At 43.6% G+C, this 18988-nt stretch overlaps 1 protein-coding gene across 1 annotated transcript; it reads left to right on the top strand.

The window, feature by feature from the left end:
• Positions 1–577: 577 nt before the first annotated feature.
• On the top strand, positions 578–18120 carry MCM10 (minichromosome maintenance 10 replication initiation factor). The gene is made up of 20 exons (XM_056516384.1): positions 578–624; positions 1463–1513; positions 2309–2629; positions 3419–3523; positions 4080–4214; positions 4420–4594; positions 5296–5461; positions 5974–6141; positions 7466–7582; positions 8626–8825; positions 9686–9786; positions 10785–10880; positions 10982–11099; positions 11449–11677; positions 12486–12645; positions 13311–13429; positions 14296–14409; positions 15156–15301; positions 15494–15536; positions 15918–18120. Exons 2-20 carry the CDS (start codon positions 1507–1509, stop codon positions 15999–16001), a joined length of 2604 nt encoding a protein of 867 aa, XP_056372359.1. The 5' UTR covers positions 578–624; positions 1463–1506; the 3' UTR covers positions 16002–18120.
• The last annotated feature ends 868 nt before the right edge of the window (positions 18121–18988 follow it).

Here is an 18988-nt window from a genome sequence, read left to right as displayed (position 1 = left end):
ACTATGAATTCTATAAGAATTGAAAATTAAAAGGGAGGGTTATGCATTAGAGGGGAATCTCAGGTATCAGGCGTTCCGGGAAGTCTGTGCCTCTCAAGTACCTCAGCCAATGGGGAAAGAGAGAGGGAAATACAGCCGGGAAATTAGGATAAAAAGGCGCCTTCGTCCTCCAAAAATTAGAGAGATCCCAGGGGAATGCCCCATGGCCTCTCCCTTAATTCGAATAAAGCAAAAAGAACTCTTTGTCTCCTTTTTGTACATTAACCTCTGGTGTTTATGGATTAATTTTCCTGATACCAGGGAGGTGGTGGAGTGACCGTCCCTGCAGATGTTTAAGGGAAGTCCGGACGCAGCACTCAGTGCCAGGATACAGCTGACAGGTGGTGATCCGTTACAGGTTGGACTCGATAGGACGTTTCCAATGCCAGCTTCTGCGAGCCACACACCGCCATGGCCGCCCCTCAGCGGGCACGCGCACCTTCCCTTCCGCCCGCCCACAGCCAAGATGGCGCCAGCAGAGCCGAGGCTGCCAGCACTAAAGATGGCGCGTGCGCGCATGCGCGGGGGAAGGGGCGGGGCCGGTCCGAATTCTGGCGGGTACTGGCAGCGCGCGGCGGTGAGCGGGTGTGTGAGGGGAGCGGGGAGAGCGGGGCGCACGGAGCGATCCCGGGCCATGCAGCCGGGGCCGAAGGTCGGGGAGCCCCGGGGGAGGGAGCCTCGGGGGAGGTCGGGGTTCTACTGTGTGGGAGAGGCGGCCGAGCGGAGAGCGGAACCGTGAGGGAAAAAGCGCGGGGTCCGCGGTGATCGCTGGCCTTCCCTGCTCCTGCGAGTTATGCGGTGTTGCTGAAAATGAATATTCTGGAGCATGAGAAAGCTATCAAAAGCAGAGTTTATGGGCGAAACAAAAGATTCTGCAGCAGGAAGATCTGTAAGCACAGTTAGAGTTTGGGTTTGTGACTCATTTGGCCTCAGTGGATATTCTTTCTTATCCAAGCTTCCCTGGCTGATTCATGTCCGCCCGCGCTGATTGTTTTTCATGGACCCTTCTCCGTGAAATGGACAAGCTGCGAGAAACGCAGAATGTTCACTTTTGAGTGTTAGACTGTTAGACTTTAATAACTAGATAATTGCTAGTAGTAATTATGGTGTACTCAGTGTAATCAGGTGAGGTGGAAATGGTTATTACTATGATAACACGGTAGGCATTTCTTAAATTCTGTGTCTGTAATGGACTCTTTTTATAAAAGTAATGTCCTTACGCTGCAGTGGGTTCAGCATGGGTCAGACTTTTGATGTAGAAAATGTCTAAGGGTTTTAAATTTAGTGGAGTCCTCATCTGCGTCTGTAAACAAAACAAAGCTGGTGGATTGCAAGTTGTCAAATAAGAAGCCTGAACACAATATATATTTCTAGATGAGGTATATGTGCTTTAACAGTGTCACTTTTGTTTTCCCCATAACAGAATAATTTGCCTTGAGGGGCTCTTGAAGAAGTCCTGGTGAAACTATGGACGGTAAGGGAGAAAATTCTCTTCCTTCAGTGGGAAACTTGTCTTCTTATCAGCCTGTTAGTTAATAAGTTCAAGTGTTCAGAAAACCTGGTAAGGCTTTTAGCACAGGAATTTACATTTCACTGAGTTTATTTGCTGAGTCCTTTGAGACAGCCTCTTGCTTTCCTTCTTGTCACTTTCCTGTGAGGCTGTTTTGTGCCTTCCCTGGTTTGGTGTTCTCAGCAGCGAGGCTAAATCAGTTTCTCAGTTTGCTCAGATTTTCATTCCTGCTCTGTCTGTCCCATTCTTCTCTCTGTATTTACCTCTCCTCCATTTTTGTCCCTTTGTCCCTCTTTCTTTGTTCTCTGTGTTTTTCCACGAACAAACTATATCTGAGGATATGCTTTGTTGCCTGCTGTGCATCTCCCTCTTCCCTTCCATTGGCAAAAGCCACATGGATGTCTCTGTTGGCTACATGTTTACGGGTTCAGGCTTTTCTGTGTAACAGCAGCTGCTGTTCAAGGAGCTGCATGGGAGGAAAAGCCTGTACTGAGTAGCTGGCAAGTTTTCTGCTGACTTGCCAGCCTGTGCCACAAGCTGAGAGCATTTGCAACTACGTTTCCATCTGGCCTCACAGCCAGAAGCTGCTCTAGATGCCGTTAGCTAAACGTGAAGTGTATTTTTTAGAAAATGCCACTTGCTGCTCTGATTTATTTTCAGTTGCCATTAGCTTGTAATCAAGGTGTCTTGGATGTTGTATTGTTTAGCAGCTTTTCTTTAACTGGACAAAAATAACTCTGAGTCTAATTTTTGCCTTAGCCGATGATGACTTGGATCTGTTGGCTTCCCTTCTGGAAGAAAATGAAGCAACTGAGGAGAGGAATTCTCCTGAGGAGGAAGATGCTCCAGAGGATGAGGGTGGAGAACCAGATGAATATGATGAGCTCTTTGATGCAGAAGATGATGCATCCTACACCGAGGAGGTTGATGCTGAGGACAGCATGATTGATGAGCAGAAGGAGAACTTGGCTACATTGTTTGGAGATGTAGATGACCTGCTGGAAGAGGAGGAGGCAGAGGAAGCTGTCCCCACTCCAGCTCCCAGTCAGGCAAAGGAGAAAACCAATGAAGAACTGCAAGGTTTCTGCAACAGCATCTTTGATCTGTTTTGTTTGATATATTCGGTCTCTAGAGAGCTAACGGGCAGGAGGTGGCCTGCCTCTTCTTGATCATGGCTGGAGAGGAAATACTGAAAGGCCTTGTGGGAGTTTCTGAGTTCAGTTTTCAGCATCTCTTGGCCAAACTCACCAAACTTTTTTTTCAAAAGAAAGACAGAGGGCTTAAGTAAGCCAGGAAGACTAACAGAGCTGTGCTGAGGCTGAGTAGCATAGGGAAGATTGCCTGTGTACCTGTGCCTTGTCTGATGAAGAGCAATGTTGCCTCAGTCTTTGGGGTATCAGATATAAACATGGTATTTTTCACCAGAACACCAGTCCCTTCCTCCTCAGGGCTTATTGACAGGAGGTCAATGGGGAAGTCATTGTGCAAGCAGAGCTGGCCACAGCTTTCCTGTGTCCAGGCTGTATATTTGATTGTATAAGGAAGTATTTCTTTATGCTAAGGAGTGCAATCATCAGCCATTTAAATTGTCTTATGGTGAGCAGGAAAGTTTTATTCAACTTGGGAAAGAATATACCACAATTAAGTAAAATATTTTTATGAGAGGACCCAGCTCCAGGCTGTATGGAAAAGTTTGCCTTCACTATGAGCTATGTAGAAACAAGTAAATCTGCATTGTGACTCAAGTCTTCATTTTCTAAGTTTCCATGATGCAGTAAAACTGCAAGACTTCTAGGGATCTCATAAATCCCTATTTGCAATGACTTCCTGCTGTCTTCATTATTATCCTTTTTCTTCTTTCTTTCCTAGCTGAGCTGAAAAAATTGCAAGAACAGATGAAGACGTTACAGGAACAGTTGCAGAAGACTGCTCTTGGTCAGCAATCCAGTTCAGGCCCTGAGAAGAAAACACCTGGTAAGGAAACTAAATGGATTTATGATTTATTGGCTTATCAATGTGAGTTTATAGGCAGGACTTAAAATAATCCTGAAGTGGGCACTAAGTAACAAGGAGGAATGGTGATCTGGTGTATTCCCACACAGGTTGTTTCTTACAGCTATAGATTAAATCAGTTTTGGTCTCTGCATTGTGCCTTAATTCTACATCAGACAGCTTTCATGACTTAAGTGCTCCAGACTCTTCTGGAGGTGTCCCTTCTTACTGGCAGATGTTGGCACCCAGGATATACAGCTTTATTTGTTGCTATAGCATGTTGGATGTAGTAATGAAACTTCATGGAAAGACTGCAGAATGGGATGTTTCTTCTTTCCACAGCTTTAAGGTAGCAGTGACATCCAAAGTCTTAGATTGTCATAGGGAAGAGTCTTTGGGGCTTTTTCAGCTGACAACTTGGCTGAAAGATTTCCATGTGGGGCACTGACTTGGACTTGTTATTCAGGAATTACACAGTTTGGAGCAGTGCTTAAAGTCTGAGTCCCGAGGTCTCATTGTTTTTTGTTCCCTTGGCCAGGTAAATCTCCCTGTCCACCCTCAAAGGAAAGGAAAGTTCAGAAGCTGCAAGAGTCACCATGTTTCTCAGCCCAGCTGGGCAATCCTTTACCACCAGCCAAGCAAGGAATGCAGAAACCAAAAGTATCCTCAGCAGGTACTATTCTCAGTCTATGTTTTACTAAACACACTGAGATTCTGTCAAAAGTTTACAGTACCCAGAAGTGGTGTGGACACATCCAGGACAGTGTTACATTACTCAGTGCACCAGGAGTGGTCTGGTCACAGTGGCAGAGAGCTTATTTTGGTTAATTATTGTATTCTTTGTAATGGGAGCTATGCCTTTTTTTCTCCTGCTAAAGAGAACAAGATTCCTCCTCCAAAGCAAGTCCTCAGTCTGGCGTTCCAGCCTCTCAAGTCTGCCATAGGGAACACACCCAGTAAGGTGACCAGAGAGAAGACTTCTCACGTGCCTGCATGCTCCAGTGCAACCACACAGCCAGTGTCTGTGGAAACCTTCTCAGGACTGAGATTAAGGTCAGCAGCCCAGCTCTGAGCCATGTCTGGGGACACCCCCTCCAGTAAAGACAAAGAAAACACAATGGATATATGTGGTTTAACCATGTCAGATTAGTCATTTGTCATCAAGGGATGTAGCACAAGGCCATAGCACTAGCTGGTTGATCAGTAATCATGTAACATTGACTTTCAGCTTGGTACCATGCTTCTGTTTTCACCTCTGCTCTTTTTAACAGAAAAGCTCTAATTTTATTAGCACTGCCTTTCGTGGGGTATCCTCAGTGGTGAATCAGGGAAGCAGTGGGCATGTGCAAAACCCAGATGAGTTCCAGTTGAGCTGGTTTTTGCTGCACACAGAAACCTCAGGAGCCACTCACCATCCCTATACTCAGTGTGGCCACAAGAGGACTCTGAATCCTCAGTGTCCCCACCAGAACCCAAGCTGTATTCCCAGCTCAGTCAGTCATTCTTGGTTAGTCTGAAACGAGCAAAGTTAATGCAGGCTTGGGGGTGAGTTGCAGTGTGGCTATTTGGACGAAAAACAATGTCATCAGTAGCTTTCTGATGGGGGGGGTTTTATTTCAAGTGACCTCAGGGTGAAGTAAGGCACAGAGGTGTTTTGCAGCAAGATGTAGTCTCCCCAGGAAAGTGCTGTTGGTTTTGATTTTCCATTTGTGCCAATGGATGTGTTGTTTTTTACCTGCTTTCACTGAATCTAGAAAACCCCGGGTGTCTTCAGCCGAAATGGACAGGAAAATGGCCAACAGGAAGCTCATCCGACTGTCTCAGCTGAAGAACAAACTTGCTACTGAAAATCTGGAGGAAATAGACTGGGTAACATTTGGAGTCATAGTGAGGAAGGTCACTCCTCAGAGTGCAAATAATGTAAGTACATTGTATCCCTTGCTCAGTTCAAGTGAAATGCTGGTGGTCTCTCTTGAGAAACTTTCCTAGATCTTCAGCTGAATCAGCCTTAATGTAGTTAATGGAAAACTTCTGCATTAAAGATCTTGGCTTGCGTGGTTTCATCCAGTATTGTATGTGTCCTATAGGAAGTCATTGATGAAACAGGTCTGGATATGCCATGGTTTTGTGTGTTCAGTGGGGTAAAAACCTCTTTATTCAATGAACAGGTGTGCTGCCCAGCTTTGATGTCAGAAAGGTTGGTGGTAGCAGAATTATTTTCGGTTTTGGACTTTAGGAGCCCCAGAACAGGCAACATGGATGGCTGGAGATACTGTATCTAAGCTCTACTGAGTTTACAAATCTGTGCTTTTCTAAATCACAACAACCTTGGGAAGGGGAAAGTCAGAACAGCTCTTCAAAAGAAATAGCCAGAGGGGATGCAGTTGGTGTGTCTGCAGCAAAGCTGAAAGTTCAGGGAATGTCTGTTCCAGGGCAGGACCTTCAGTATCTGGCGGCTGAACGACCTGCAGGACCTCAACGAGTGTGTCTCGCTCTTCCTGTTTGGTGAAGTCCACAAGGAGCACTGGAAGACTGACCAAGGCACAGTCATTGGCCTGCTCAATGCCAACCCCATGAAACCTAAAGAAGGCTCAGATGAGGTGAGAGGATTTTTCATTCAGCTGTAGAAAAAAGCTGTAGCTCAACCTTTTCATATTTGCCTGAGGTGTAGCTTTATAGCACTTCTTCAAGTTGAAATTGCAGCAGTCTGCCCAACAGTCTGAATTGCATTCAGGTATCTGTGTGAATTGCATTGAATGGCGTGTATCTCCTGGCCTCCTGGAAGACTGAACTTCAAGAAGTCCTATTAAGCATTTAAACACAGAGTTTATTCCAGTTTTTAATCTGCTCTTGGTAGCAGTTGGCTCTTCAAATACAGGGAGTGTATTTTCATTTCAGTTTATTCAGCTACTTCAGTGCAACACCTATTTCAGTCTAGAGATCTCTCAAAGCTGAAAAAGGTGGAGAAGCACATTTCTTCTAACTCAAGCATAAGATATGATTACAAAATGTTTCTGATTCAAAAATCACAACAGAGAAGCAGCAATATTTAATTTATTAAACAATGTATCAAGTAAATATATGTCAGTTGATATATAGTACTTCACTTGTTAAATCGGTTATTTATAAATGCAGATGGCTTCATTTTGCTCATAAATTAATATATTTTTAATTGCAGTGGAATGGAACCTGTTTCCAGTTACCTCTGTCAAGGGGAATTTCGGTCTAGTAGTTGATCATGTAATGCTCTGCATTTTAAATTCTCCAAATAGAAAAATTAAGGATCTCATTAATTGTCCTTTAAGCTATATAAATTGCTTAAATTAGCATGAACAAGCAGTAGATAATCCCATTGGTGAGCAGAAAGGCACACCAGATTTAATAGGAGGGCTGTATTTAACTGTCAAGAATGCCTCCTAGTAGCTAAAATGTCCACATTTATTGCTACATAAAAACTGACTTCTGAAATTGTCCCTTGGCTACAGACACAGTCCCTGGTGTATTTTGTGTGAAGCAGACACTCATCTTGTACAGGACTCAGTTTTGATGGGACCAAGACATTTGGAGAAGGACAGAGCTGTGGTGCAGCTCTTCCACCCATCCCCTGCTGGATGTAGGGATCATGATGATATCAGAGCCAAGCTGTACAGGACAATTTACAGCACAATTAGAACTGCCTTAGGCATTTTTTGGTTTCTTGAGGCTCTGACCATAGAACTCAAATGTCTTTCATCTTTTTGTGAGAACTAAATTTACTTTTTCTTTTTAACTGAGACTTTTCTAAATCTGAATAGGACTTGTGGCTTTCTTAAGCTAGGCCTTAATTTTAAGACAATGTTAGTACCAGAGGTAATGAACCAGATCGGAGACAAACCAGTGACATCTAAAAAGAGGCTACCCAGGAGTGTTCTGATTTCTGTCTAGGTGTGTTTGTCCGTTGACCATCCCCAGAAGATCCTCCTCATGGGAGAAGCTCTGGATATGGGCACCTGCAAAGCCAGAAAGAAGAATGGTGATCCTTGTACACAGATTGTGAACCTGGTCCGTATCTCAGTAATCAGGGAATTCCTAAGTTGGTGAAAATCTGGCTGCTGATTTTGTTCTGATACTCTGACCTTTTTACTTGTTTCTGGATCTCGACTTGCAGCTAACTAAAGTGGGTGGAGAAAGTGAGAAATAAAACCCAGAGGAGCTGTTTCTGTGCTGTCACTGTGCAGGGGATTTCCCAAAAAGCAAGGCTGGTGCTGCAGTGAAAGGAGATGGTCTTGACCCATGATGCCACATCCTTTCACTCTCCTTTAGTCCAGTGCAAGCTTCCATGCACTGCACTAGAAAACTCATCCAGGAAAAAACAACACAAGATTTTCTTTGGGGGAATGACTATTTTTTTAATGATTTTAACCCAATGAATTCCCTTGTCCAGTGTACCTGCAAGCTGTTAGGATACTTACACCTGAATGTGGTGCACTGGAGATGAGAGAAAGAAGTGTTGGGATCCTTCTTTTAGGACATTACTGGCTTGTACCAGTTTAAAGGACTAGTGGATTATGTTACTTCATGGCCATGGTGATGCTGTGATACCTGAAAGGAATCTTGTCTGAGTCAGAAGGGTTGTAGATAACAGGGTATCAAAAGGAAGAGAAAAAATAAAGGAATGAAGAACTAGAGGGGAGCTGGAAGTGTGGGAAGTGGGAAGAAGACAAATACAGAAGGTACTTGTAGCCAATCAAGAGTGTGATTGCAGACACTCCAGCAGGAGACTGTGCATACAGTACATAAAACTGAATGGAGTCAAGAATACAGAATCTGGGCAAGAGGGCCTGGGTGGGATATGAGTTGATTTAAGGAATGGCCTTAAAATTCCTCGATGTACAGGGTTGTTTTCAGTGATTAGTATAGGCAATTTTAGCTTTGTTTTTCATTGCTTGAATGTGGACATATTTTTGCTTAATTGATCAAATGCTGGAGTACCACAGTAGAGATGTTACTTTATTTTTGCCATACAAGGATGCATGTGGGTGAGAGGAATGAAGGAAATTGTAATTGCTGGTGCTCAGTAACAGACTGCTCCCGTTTCTTTCCAGAATGACTGTGAATATTGTCAGTATCACATCCAATCCCAGTACAAGAAGCTCAGCTCAAAGCGGGCGGATCTGCAGTCCACCTTTTCTGGTGGCCGCATTCCCAAAAAAGTTGGTCGGAAAAATCCCACTTTGAAGGAGAGGCTGTGTCAGGATGGGTTTTACTATGGAGGAGTCTCTTCAGCAGCATATGCAGCCTCAGTGTAAGAAAAACCATTTATTTCCTTTGCTTTTGAACAGAATTTCCCTCACATGTACAAGGGATCCTGAAGCTCTATCTAAGGGAGTCTATTAGTTTAGAGAATGCCTTTGCATTAACTATTCACCAAATAGGAATAAAACCCCACATTTGGCATAATCCTTCCAGCCACATGGGGTAACAGAGCTGCTGTTTGGCAGGAAAATTTTAAGTTGGTACTAAGATGTGTTAAGGGTTGTTTTTACTTCTACATTAATACTGTGGTGCGAAGCCAGGCAACTTTGTGTTTCAGTAGATTAATGGACTTTGAGATCATGAGATCCCAAGCATTTGAGTCTCTGAGATTGTAACTGTATTTTCTCATGGCTTACTGCATTTAATCCCAGAGTCAGTGTTTTCTGTATTTCCTCATGTCTTCCTTGCCTGAAATAATACAGTGTCACTCTGTGTTAATGAGGAAACAAGACTGACCAAGATCAGTATGCTGTGGAAAGATGAGTCACAGCTGGATCCACCTCTATGCTTGGACACAGCTTGAATTCCCTTACCACTGCCCTCTGACACCTGGTGTGACTCCACAGTAATGAAACAATTCCAAGCTCCTTTCCATCCCTGGAAGGACCTGAGAGCAAAGCAAAGCTTTGATTTATGTTTAGTTTTCCTGTAATTCATAGGAAATGCATATCTCAACAAAGGTAGAAATGGGAGATCCTAAACATTATGCTGGAATTTGGATTTAGATTCACATCCTTCCAAAAAACAGACAGATGCCCTTTGGGGTGGCTGAAGTTTTGTTGTAGCACTGGGTTAATTGCTCTAAGCATGGGAAAACTCTGATGTTCTGGATTTGTTTCCTCTTTCTAGTGCAGCAGCTGCTGTGCCAAAAAGGAAGATTCAAACCACTCTCTCCAACCTGGTCGTGAAAGGATCTGATGCAATTGTCCAGGAAACCAGGCAGAAAATTGGTACCCAATTACCCAAGTAGTCTCTTCACTCTTTAGATGTTTCCAGTTCCATGTGTGAATGTGTCCCAGGGCCTTCTAGTCACCGAATGAACCCAGCAGTTACTTGGCTGCAGAATGGGTCATTTGCAGGCAGCTTCCTCAGTTGGTCAAAACTCCTCTTCCCTCTCGAGATCACGGTTTCAAGGCAAATGTAACTAAGCAACTGTGTGGCTCCATGCATCTTTGTTTCATCAGTGCCCCCAAATTAAGTCTCCTGTTCTGTCTTTGGACAGTGACAGAAGATCTTTGCCAGATTAATGGGAATTGGAAGTTTTAAGAACTTTGAACTAGATGATTTATTTTACTTGATTAAAATTAATTACTTCTGTCAACCTTGAAAGCTTCTAAGGAATACTAAGTATAAATCAGTCAGCTCTGCAATGCAGGGGACCTCCTGAGAATCCACCTTGTTTCTAGTGCTTTTCTTTTGTGTCAAAGCATATTCCTTTCATAGCCCCCGGGTGTCACCATTCTCTGCCTCTGTTTTGTTTCTGTAAAACACTTAATATTACACTCTATGCTTCTTGGAGAGCAGGTGACAGATTATTCAAAGTGTGTTCTAGATGCCACTTAGTCTTATTCACAGCTTTCAGTTCCATCAGTTGCCTCCATTTCAGACAGCATAGGGTATCTTTTAGCTGCTCTTAATTCTCCAGGAATAAAGTATGGAGGATTCAGGACTGTCAAGCATCCTGAAAAATGGGAATAATGGAAGTAACACAGACAGCCAAGGCTGATGAGGAACTGAGTGACTGAATTGCTGAAGGGATAGAAATGTCTGTGACAAATGACAAGACCTTAAGCAACCAAATATAATGTAAAGATTGGCCTTGCTTTGAGAAGTGGTCAGGTTATCTTCAAAAGTTTCATCCAACCTAGACAACTTTACATCTCTAAAGGCCTGCTTCCCTTCCTCACTTCAAATCTGTTGTATTTCTGCCTCTTCCACTCGGATGCAGCAAAGAGACCCATGCAGTGTTCTGAAGAATTCAGGGAACTGCTGACACAGCCAACTTTTGGAGCACGAAATCTCTGCAAACACTGGACCAAAACAGGTATTGTCCTTTTGCCTGAAGGAAGACCCTCTCCTAAAATCACTCTACCCTCTTCTGAACAAAATGGCTTTTTATTTTGTTTTTTTTTTCTTTTTTCCTAGATGCTGAGAAGAAGCAAGGGGCAAATTTCCAATCTATCTCTGCTTCAGCACTGCTCAAGCAACAGAAACAGAAATTGCTGGAGGCCAGAAAAAAGCGGTCTGAAGAGATTCAGAGGCGGTAGGACACACTGGCTTTCACAGGAAGGATTCTGTTATTGTAGCCCTAAGAACAGCAGTGTTTTCACTTCTTATTTCTTGGGTTTGTGTGATGTCTCTCTCTGCCTTTAGCTTTGAAAATAATTGGACATTCACTCCTGGTGATTTCTTCAAGTCACTCTTGATTTCAGTGACCCAGTGAGTCCTTTACCAGTTTTGTTTTCTTCTCCTGAATGCCAAAATTGTTGTGTGTTTCTTTTAGCAATTAAAGGCCAAATAGTAAGAAATCATACTCTGCATCCCCTCCTTTCTTAAACCTTTCTATCTCTGACTTGTATCCCTAATTGAATGAATTATTCTTGTCTTACAAGGTTTCTCCAGAACACAAGTAAAGCCAGCACTCCTGCTTTCCCATCCTCCTCCAGACAGACCTCCCTCCATTCCCCAGTGCCTGGGGCAGAGTTTCCAAAAGCTGCAAAAATGTCAACGCCTCAAAGGCCCAGGCTAGGTAGAGGCTTCTCAGAAGGAGAAGATATCCTCTTCTTTGACAAGTCTCCACCTCCAAGGCCAAAGCTAGACAGCTTGGCAGAAGCCAAAAAGGTACCAGCTCTTCAAGTACCAAAGAGAGGTTAAGGGAAATTTGGTTTGTGGTAGGAGTCTTTGGTCAGATACCATCCAGCTCAGTTCTGCTGTTAGTGAAATTTCTCATTTGTGGGACCACACTGGCCTGTATTCCAGCACACAGGATACCTGTGGTTCCTGATAGCTGTTAGTGCCAAAGTCCATGCTGCCATCTTGCCTTCAGTCAGTCTCAGGGCAAGGGATTCGTGCTGAAAATCCCTAGAGTGCTAAACTCTGGTATTGCTAGTGCAGTGTATTGCAGGTGTTTTCTGTTTGACAGGTAGGTAAGCAACTGGTTTAGCTGTGCTGTGTCATGAGTCTGGATAATTTTGTTTTCTAGCCAAAACAGACTGCTTTTTTTTTTTTTTTTTTTTTTTTTGGCAAAAATATGTTCATTTGTTTGTCAAAGAAACTTTTCCAGCTAGAATGTGGAAGCCTTAGCATTCTGGGAATATGAGAAGAAATAGCTGTAAGAAATTTTCTATTAGTTCCAAATTATTATAAATTTATGTAGAAATCTCTTACTGATTTGTGAAGCAGATAAAACTCAGCTGCAGAGACACCAGGCCTGGTAACACCTGTGGAGAATGTTGTAGTTTGGGAAGTCACAAGAGGTTGGGTAGATGTCAGATCTGGGAATTTTGTTGGGCCTCTCCAGCCAGCTCCATGCTCAGGCCAGTGGATGTTCTCTTTTCCCAGTTGACAGCCTTCCTCTGCTGTTTCTGGAGGTAGGAGCTGGGAGCCAGACAGGTCACCAACACTTCCCCTGCTCTTTCCTGTTTTTTAGCTGGCTGCAATACAACGACTACGAGCAAAAGGCCAGATTCTTCCTAAAACAGACCCAAACTGTGTCAAGAGGAAACGGAGTGATGCTGAGGATGTCCTAGAAATTGTTGAAAGAGTTGAGAAAAATGTTGCTCAGCCACAAGGTGCAGAAGGAGGCACTGGTATGTACAGTTAGCTTTTAGAAATAGAAAAAAAGTGCTCCTGTCATATTGACAGAGCAGTAGCTGCTTTCGATTAAGGACTTGATTGCTGTGCTAAAAAGAGGCCAAGTTAAAACGGTTTGGAACTTCAAGGGTTTGTTGGAAAAACTATAAAAATCTCTAACTCTGTGGAGAAAGTGTGAGATGTAATCTCTGATAGCTCCCTGTGCTCATCTCTGTTCCTCTTCCTCCGGCACTTGAGCATCTGCAATACAACTTCACCAAGGGAAACCAAGAACTAATCCCACCTGGGAAAGTATCTGAATTTTTTGTGGGAACTTGAGTTTGCCTGCTGGTGATTTACTGTGTTATCTTGGATGAATTGTTTAATTCCCTTTAAAGTTTCTTCATCAGTCAGTGAGGGAACACTGCTTGCACTCCTGGGAGTAATGTAAAAATTCCTAGTACAGTGCTTTGAGAGAAGATGCAATGTTATTCTTAAAAAAATACTTTAATTTTTTTCTGAAGCCATATTTGAACTTGTTTTCATGTTCCCAAACTATGAAAGGCTGCTGTTTGACCTAAACATCTGCCTGAGAGACCTGAGACTTCCAAAATCTCCTGCAGTGAGCAAGTTTAGCCATCACAGCCTTGTTTTCTTGGACTGAACCTTTCTGTTTCCCTAGAAATGGATGAACTGGAACCTGCTCAAAAGAAACGGCGTGAGCAGCTGGCCTATCTGGAGTCAGAGGAGTTCCAGAAAATCCTGAAGGCTAAGTCCAAGCACACAGATGTCCTAAAAGAGGTATGGCCTCAATCCAGCCATGACTGAGGGCTAAGAACTGGGGGCTGACTGGACTCGTGACTTCAGCGAGAAGCAGGCACCCAAACATCTCATAGGCCAGATTGTCCCAAGGTGTAGGGCTGGGTGACTGGGCACACAGGGCACAGTGCCTGCAAGTCAGCACTGTTGCCATAGCCAGGGTAAGGTCATGTTGCCAGTTGGCATCAGTTTTTTTGTTGTATTTGGAAGAATCAGTAAAGTTTCCTATTGATGGATAATCAAAGAAATCCCTCGGCCTTAAGATCAAATGAGCCACATGCCTATTTTGTCCCTCATTACATGACATCTTGGCCACATAAAGCCAGCTGCCACCTTCGTCTGTGGCTCATGACAGCTGTGAAATGCCATCAAGTGCCCTGAAGAGCTGAGAGCTTAGGTTTCTCACACTGGGGTCTCTGCTGAGCACTTTCCCAGGCTTATAGCACCTCCAATGGCAAAGAGCTCTTGGACATTATTGGCATGAAGTCATAGTTGTTTTAAGGTTTTCTGGGGAGTAATATTTTGGCTAAGAACCATTAATTATATCTGCCTACCTGACTTCTCTCTGCACTCTCCTTGTGAGTATGTGCTTATTTCAGTACTTCCTGCTGTTGGTTAAACTTTCCCACTTGTGCATTTCAGAGGTGGCTCGTTTCAGTGCTGGTGAACTACAGCACATGTACAATAATGGATTATATTACCATTGCAAGCAAGAGATATGTTTGCTTTCTCTGCTCCCAGACTGCAGTCTGCTTCAAGCGGGCCTGGTAATAATTTGTGTTAAGGCCATTTATGGAGTGACTTCTCCCCTCTTTGTGTCCTCACAACCCATTTTGTGTGCCCTACAGGCTGAGGCTGAACTGCAGGAGCAATACTTTCAGCCACTGGTGAAGAAGGAAGAACTGGAAGAGAAGATGAGGAACATTAAAGCAGTGAAATGCCGAGTTGTGACGTGTAAAACGGTGAGTGAAGGGGAGCCAGGGTACCAGCAGGGCAGTGGAACATGGATTCTACAAAATGGTGCTGGACTATCCTGCAGACTCCCATCTGTCACTGTTGGCTCTGGACCAGGGATTGATGTTTTGCTCCTTATGCCTGTTTCTGAGAGCAGCCTGTACACGGGGAGACTGAGGCATGGCAAGGCTTTAGTGCTGTGCTCAACATCTCAGCTCAATGCTTATGCCAGTGGTTCCATGGGAATTGCTGTCCTGAATTTCTACATTTCTTCCATGAAGCGCTTTGTACCAGGGACCTTCAGTTCCCCATATTTCATGAAAAAATAAGCAAAGTCCTTGAAAATATTAACACTGGGGGGGAATCCTCTATCTGCATTTCCAGGGACTTTGCCATCAGGAAGAGGAGTGGAGCTTTATGACTGTTCCAAATGTACTGAGAGGAAGGGAAGCATTACCTCCCACTTCCAAAGTTTCAGCCCCTGCTGAACTTTCCCTCTTGCTGCCTTCCTTACCTGTTTTGGGATTGCACAGAGGGACACTTGTATTCCTTGAAGTGCTGGGAGCAGGACCCTAGGGTGGAAAGGGGAGGATGGCATGAGAAGGAGCAGTGACAAAACCTAGGGTGGTGATCCAACTGCTGAGCTCCTCAGGATTGGAGAGGACAGGGATGCTTTCTTCTAAACATTCAGTGTTGCCACCCCTCAGAACAGGTCTCACTTATATGCTCTCTCTCTCTCTCTCCTCCCTGGCAGTGTAATTACACCTATTTCAAGCCTCTGGAGACCTGTGTGCAGGATAAACACGACTACCTCTGGCATGATGCCATCAAGAGATTTTTCAAATGTCCTTGCGGAAGCAGAGCTATTTCCCTTGACAGGCTTCCAAAAAAGCCCTGCAGGTAAGAAATGAGCCTCATGAAATAGTGCCTGGGACTTAGGTACTGTCCCTTCACAAATAACTTCTTGTGAGTCACATAACCATGTCCTAAAAGGGGAATGTTGTGCCAAGGAGCATGGGCTGGGTGTGGGGCTACCTTAGGATCCCCTCATACTGTGCACAGTGGTCCTCACATGCCATCTTCATCTTTCAGTAACTGTGGCCTCTTCAAGTGGGAGCGAGATGGGATGCTAAAGGTAAGTGTGAGCCAGCAGTGCTGAGCACCTCAGCACTCCAGCTGCTTCCTGTGATACTTTTGTCCCCCTCTTTGGTTCTGTGCCCTTATGAGCTCCCAGCAAAGCCAACAGCTCTGCATTTTGTCAGGTACACACAGGTGTTTGCAGGCTGTGTTACAGTGGACCTCCACTTCTTGCTTTCTGTTCTCTAAGCTCTGTTTTATTTAATCATGGGGAAATGGCTTTTGAACAAAGTTGTAAGAATTCAGAATGTCAAGGTCCCTAGAGAGTCTGTCAATGTTTAGTCAGGTAATTTAGCCCTACCACAATTTCTGACAGACAAGTGTTTGGGAGACACCTACCACACGTTTAACTTCTTTTCTCCATGGTTCATGTTTCCAGGAGAAAAAAGGTCCGAAGATTGGTGGAGAAACACTTTTACCAAGGGGAGAAGAACAACCAAAATTTCTCAATAGTCTTAAGTGACCTGGAGGTGATTTTTATCTTCAACATATGGATGGATTTTTGTGTCTGAAACACACATTTATACTGCCAAGAGGATTCAGGTTTTAGTGATGAATCAGTAGGGGAATCAGTTTTTGATGAAAAGACCATCAGCCAAGTGTCCACCATTCCGCTGCGTGGATATTGAACTTTGATCTTTTTTAATTGACTGAATAAGACTGCATGTGAAATGCACATTTGTGCCTGTTCTTTCCAACTAACAACACAAAAGTGACCTCACTATTAGGTGACAAATCATCATGAATGGGAATGACTGTAGATTCCATAAGCACTTACGAAATTAATACTCTGTGTTCATGCCAACCTGTCTTAGCTCTTGGACAAAAAGGGGTGTGAGGGTTGAAGGCACAGAGCATTCTCCATTGGCTTCAAAATTACTCTGAACCCTTAGGAATAGATGTCAAGCAGATGTCCTGAGTTTTTCCTTGGCTTATCTGTTATAAAACCTTTCCTTGACTTTGGCCCTGCAAGCCAGCAGTGTTTTTGCTGGAAATTCAGAGCTCCCTGTCCCCCAACACCATCCACACTACAGTGCTCTTGTGGCTACAGACCTGTAGCTCCCACTTTGAGAAACATTTTAATGAATCTGGCACCATTTTGTGAGTGCTTTTAGAGAGCTGAGTGATTATACTTGAAAGCTTTTACTCTTTTTCTAGTATTTTAAATAGGAAGATGATCTGTCTCAGACCAAGCAGAATGAAATCTTCCTCCAAGAGGTGGCTCCTGAGAAATGCTGTCACCATACAGGCATTTTTCTGACATATCTGTAGGGATGCCTGGGGCATTTAACCAGCTTTTCCTGGACCTGAGCCTTTTCCTGCCCCTGGCTCATGCCCAGTAGGATCACAGGGTATTTTTAAGTGCCTAAAGCCCCTCCAACCTTAGTGATTTGATCCACGTGCCACTAAATGTCCCACATGTCCCAGCAGTCTTGTCAATGCCTCTTGTTTGCTTGCACAAGGGCTGGAGGAGAAATAAGTTACTTCCTTTGAAGCAACTGGACAGATTCACCTCAGCATGCTTCAGCCCTCATCTCTTACTGGTGCTTTTATTGGTGTAACTTGGCCTATAGCACACATTTCAGTCTCCTGTTGGTGCTGAGTTGCTGAGTGGGGTGTCACTGCCAGGGGACAAAATCAGTAACTGTGACACTGCCTGGCAATATCTCCTGTGGATTCCTCATTCAGAATAAATAGAGTAGAGTAAAACACTCCCTGGGTCTGCATGCTATTTCTCTGAGGAAGAGGATGAGTTGTTTCCTCAACATATTTGCCCACAAACTCAGTGCTGAATAACCAAAAGGAAGTGGTTTGTGGTCTGTAATTTTGGCTTTCACAGAATTTGCTCATTCAGACTTAACAGGAGTTTCTCACCTGGAGTCTACAAAACCACCATGAAATTCCACCTTGGTATCAGCCTTCAGCCAGCATGTTGAAAGCTTCACACGTTTTGCAGTTCCTGTCTCTTGGGCCCAAGGAAAGGAGATTCTGCAGAAATTAAAATGTCAAAGGAGGGTTAATGCTTTATTTTCATACATGCCCCAGGACTACAGGGCATTTGTAATGGCCCAGGATATATAAGACATATCTCCATGAGAGTGAATGCAGTGCTTATATGCAAAAACCAGGTGAAGAAACCAAACAAGTTGCTTTGCTTAGGCTCTAGCAGTAAACAAGAGGAGTAAAGGAGTGGGGGAGATGGATGTATTGGAATTTATGTGCCTCAAGGTTTTGAGATGCTTTTCTTGTGCAACAGATTGATCTACTCTCTTGATTTCTGAGTACTCAGCTCTAACAACAGGAAAGCTGGGATCAGTCAGGATGGTCACAGCAAGGAGATGAGGAGATAGTGACAGGTGCTTTGCCCAAAGCTGTTTCCAAAATGGGTTTGATCCAAACATCCTGCAGGACCAGCAGTTACCAGGTTTTTGGGTGACTCTCAGTTTTAGCACTCTTGATGTTTCCCTCAGACCCAGCACCTGCCTCTCCAGGGTTCACTATGGTTATTCAGCCATACAAGCCACAACAGAATTTCTGAACCACAGAAATAATCCAGTGTAGCAGTGCATTAAATCTGGTTTTGCTACAATTTCATCTTTGTGGATTTTATTTTGTTTTTAAAATATTCTCCATCAGCTGTACCATGACTTCCCATGTAAGCTTATACTGAAACTGATTCACTGGTTGATTTTCCACAGAAAAAAAGATGTTAGAAACCTTAAACACATAATCACACATGGAATTTTATATTAATATGATTTTACCAACTATATTATTAGTAACCTTACATTAATAGAGTATCAGCCCAAAAGTATAACAAGAGAGTGACTAGAAAAATAAGTAATGCACAAGTCCTCATAATCTTTGATTACCTAAACCAGCTGCAGCCATCTGATTTTGTAGGTCAGGTTTTCTTTGAAGTCTATCAGCTCTTCAGCTTTGCTGCACGTATTTTATATTAGCATGAAATGCTTTTGTAATGCAGCATTTGGGGCAAGTTCCTTTCAAAGGGGGCAAAAAGCACATGAATCTGGCTCCTCAGAAGCTGATGCTCAGGCGCTGGTTTCCCATCCTGATCTTCAGAGGTCACTTTAAAGATTGATTCTTTTTCTTTGCACTACCTTTGTTCATTTCTTCCAAACTACCTGCATTAAAAAATGCCACAAAACAGCAACAACAAACCTAGAAAACAATCTTTTAGTGCACTGTTTCCTGCTTGTTCCTGGTATGAGCAGATCTGTTTGGCCATAAAAACACCCATTGACTTATTCGCTATCTCTTCAAAGTCTCAAACAGAAATGTACAGACAACACTAAATTAAATTAAAAACTACAAGCTCCAGTGCACAAAACCCTGCTTGGTGTGAGCCAAAAGGCTCATTGATTGATGTAGTGAGCAGAGAAGGCACTTGGATGGGTGTTCTATAGACTATGTCCTCTTCTTGCAAAT

The sequence above is a fragment of the Oenanthe melanoleuca genome, chromosome 1A (genome assembly GCF_029582105.1).
Source record: "Oenanthe melanoleuca isolate GR-GAL-2019-014 chromosome 1A, OMel1.0, whole genome shotgun sequence".
Classification (NCBI taxonomy): Eukaryota; Metazoa; Chordata; class Aves; order Passeriformes; family Muscicapidae; genus Oenanthe; species Oenanthe melanoleuca.
Note: the sequence above shows the minus strand (reverse complement) of the source record. Positions and strands in the feature narration are given on the sequence as shown.

Coding starts and splice junctions, on each gene's coding strand:
- MCM10 (XM_056516384.1), top strand. Junction 8,826..9,685: donor GCAGCATATGCAGCCTCAGT/GTAAGAAAAACC, acceptor TCCTCTTTCTAG/TGCAGCAGCTGCTGTGCCAA. Junction 11,678..12,485: donor GCTTGGCAGAAGCCAAAAAG/GTACCAGCTCTT, acceptor CCTGTTTTTTAG/CTGGCTGCAATACAACGACT.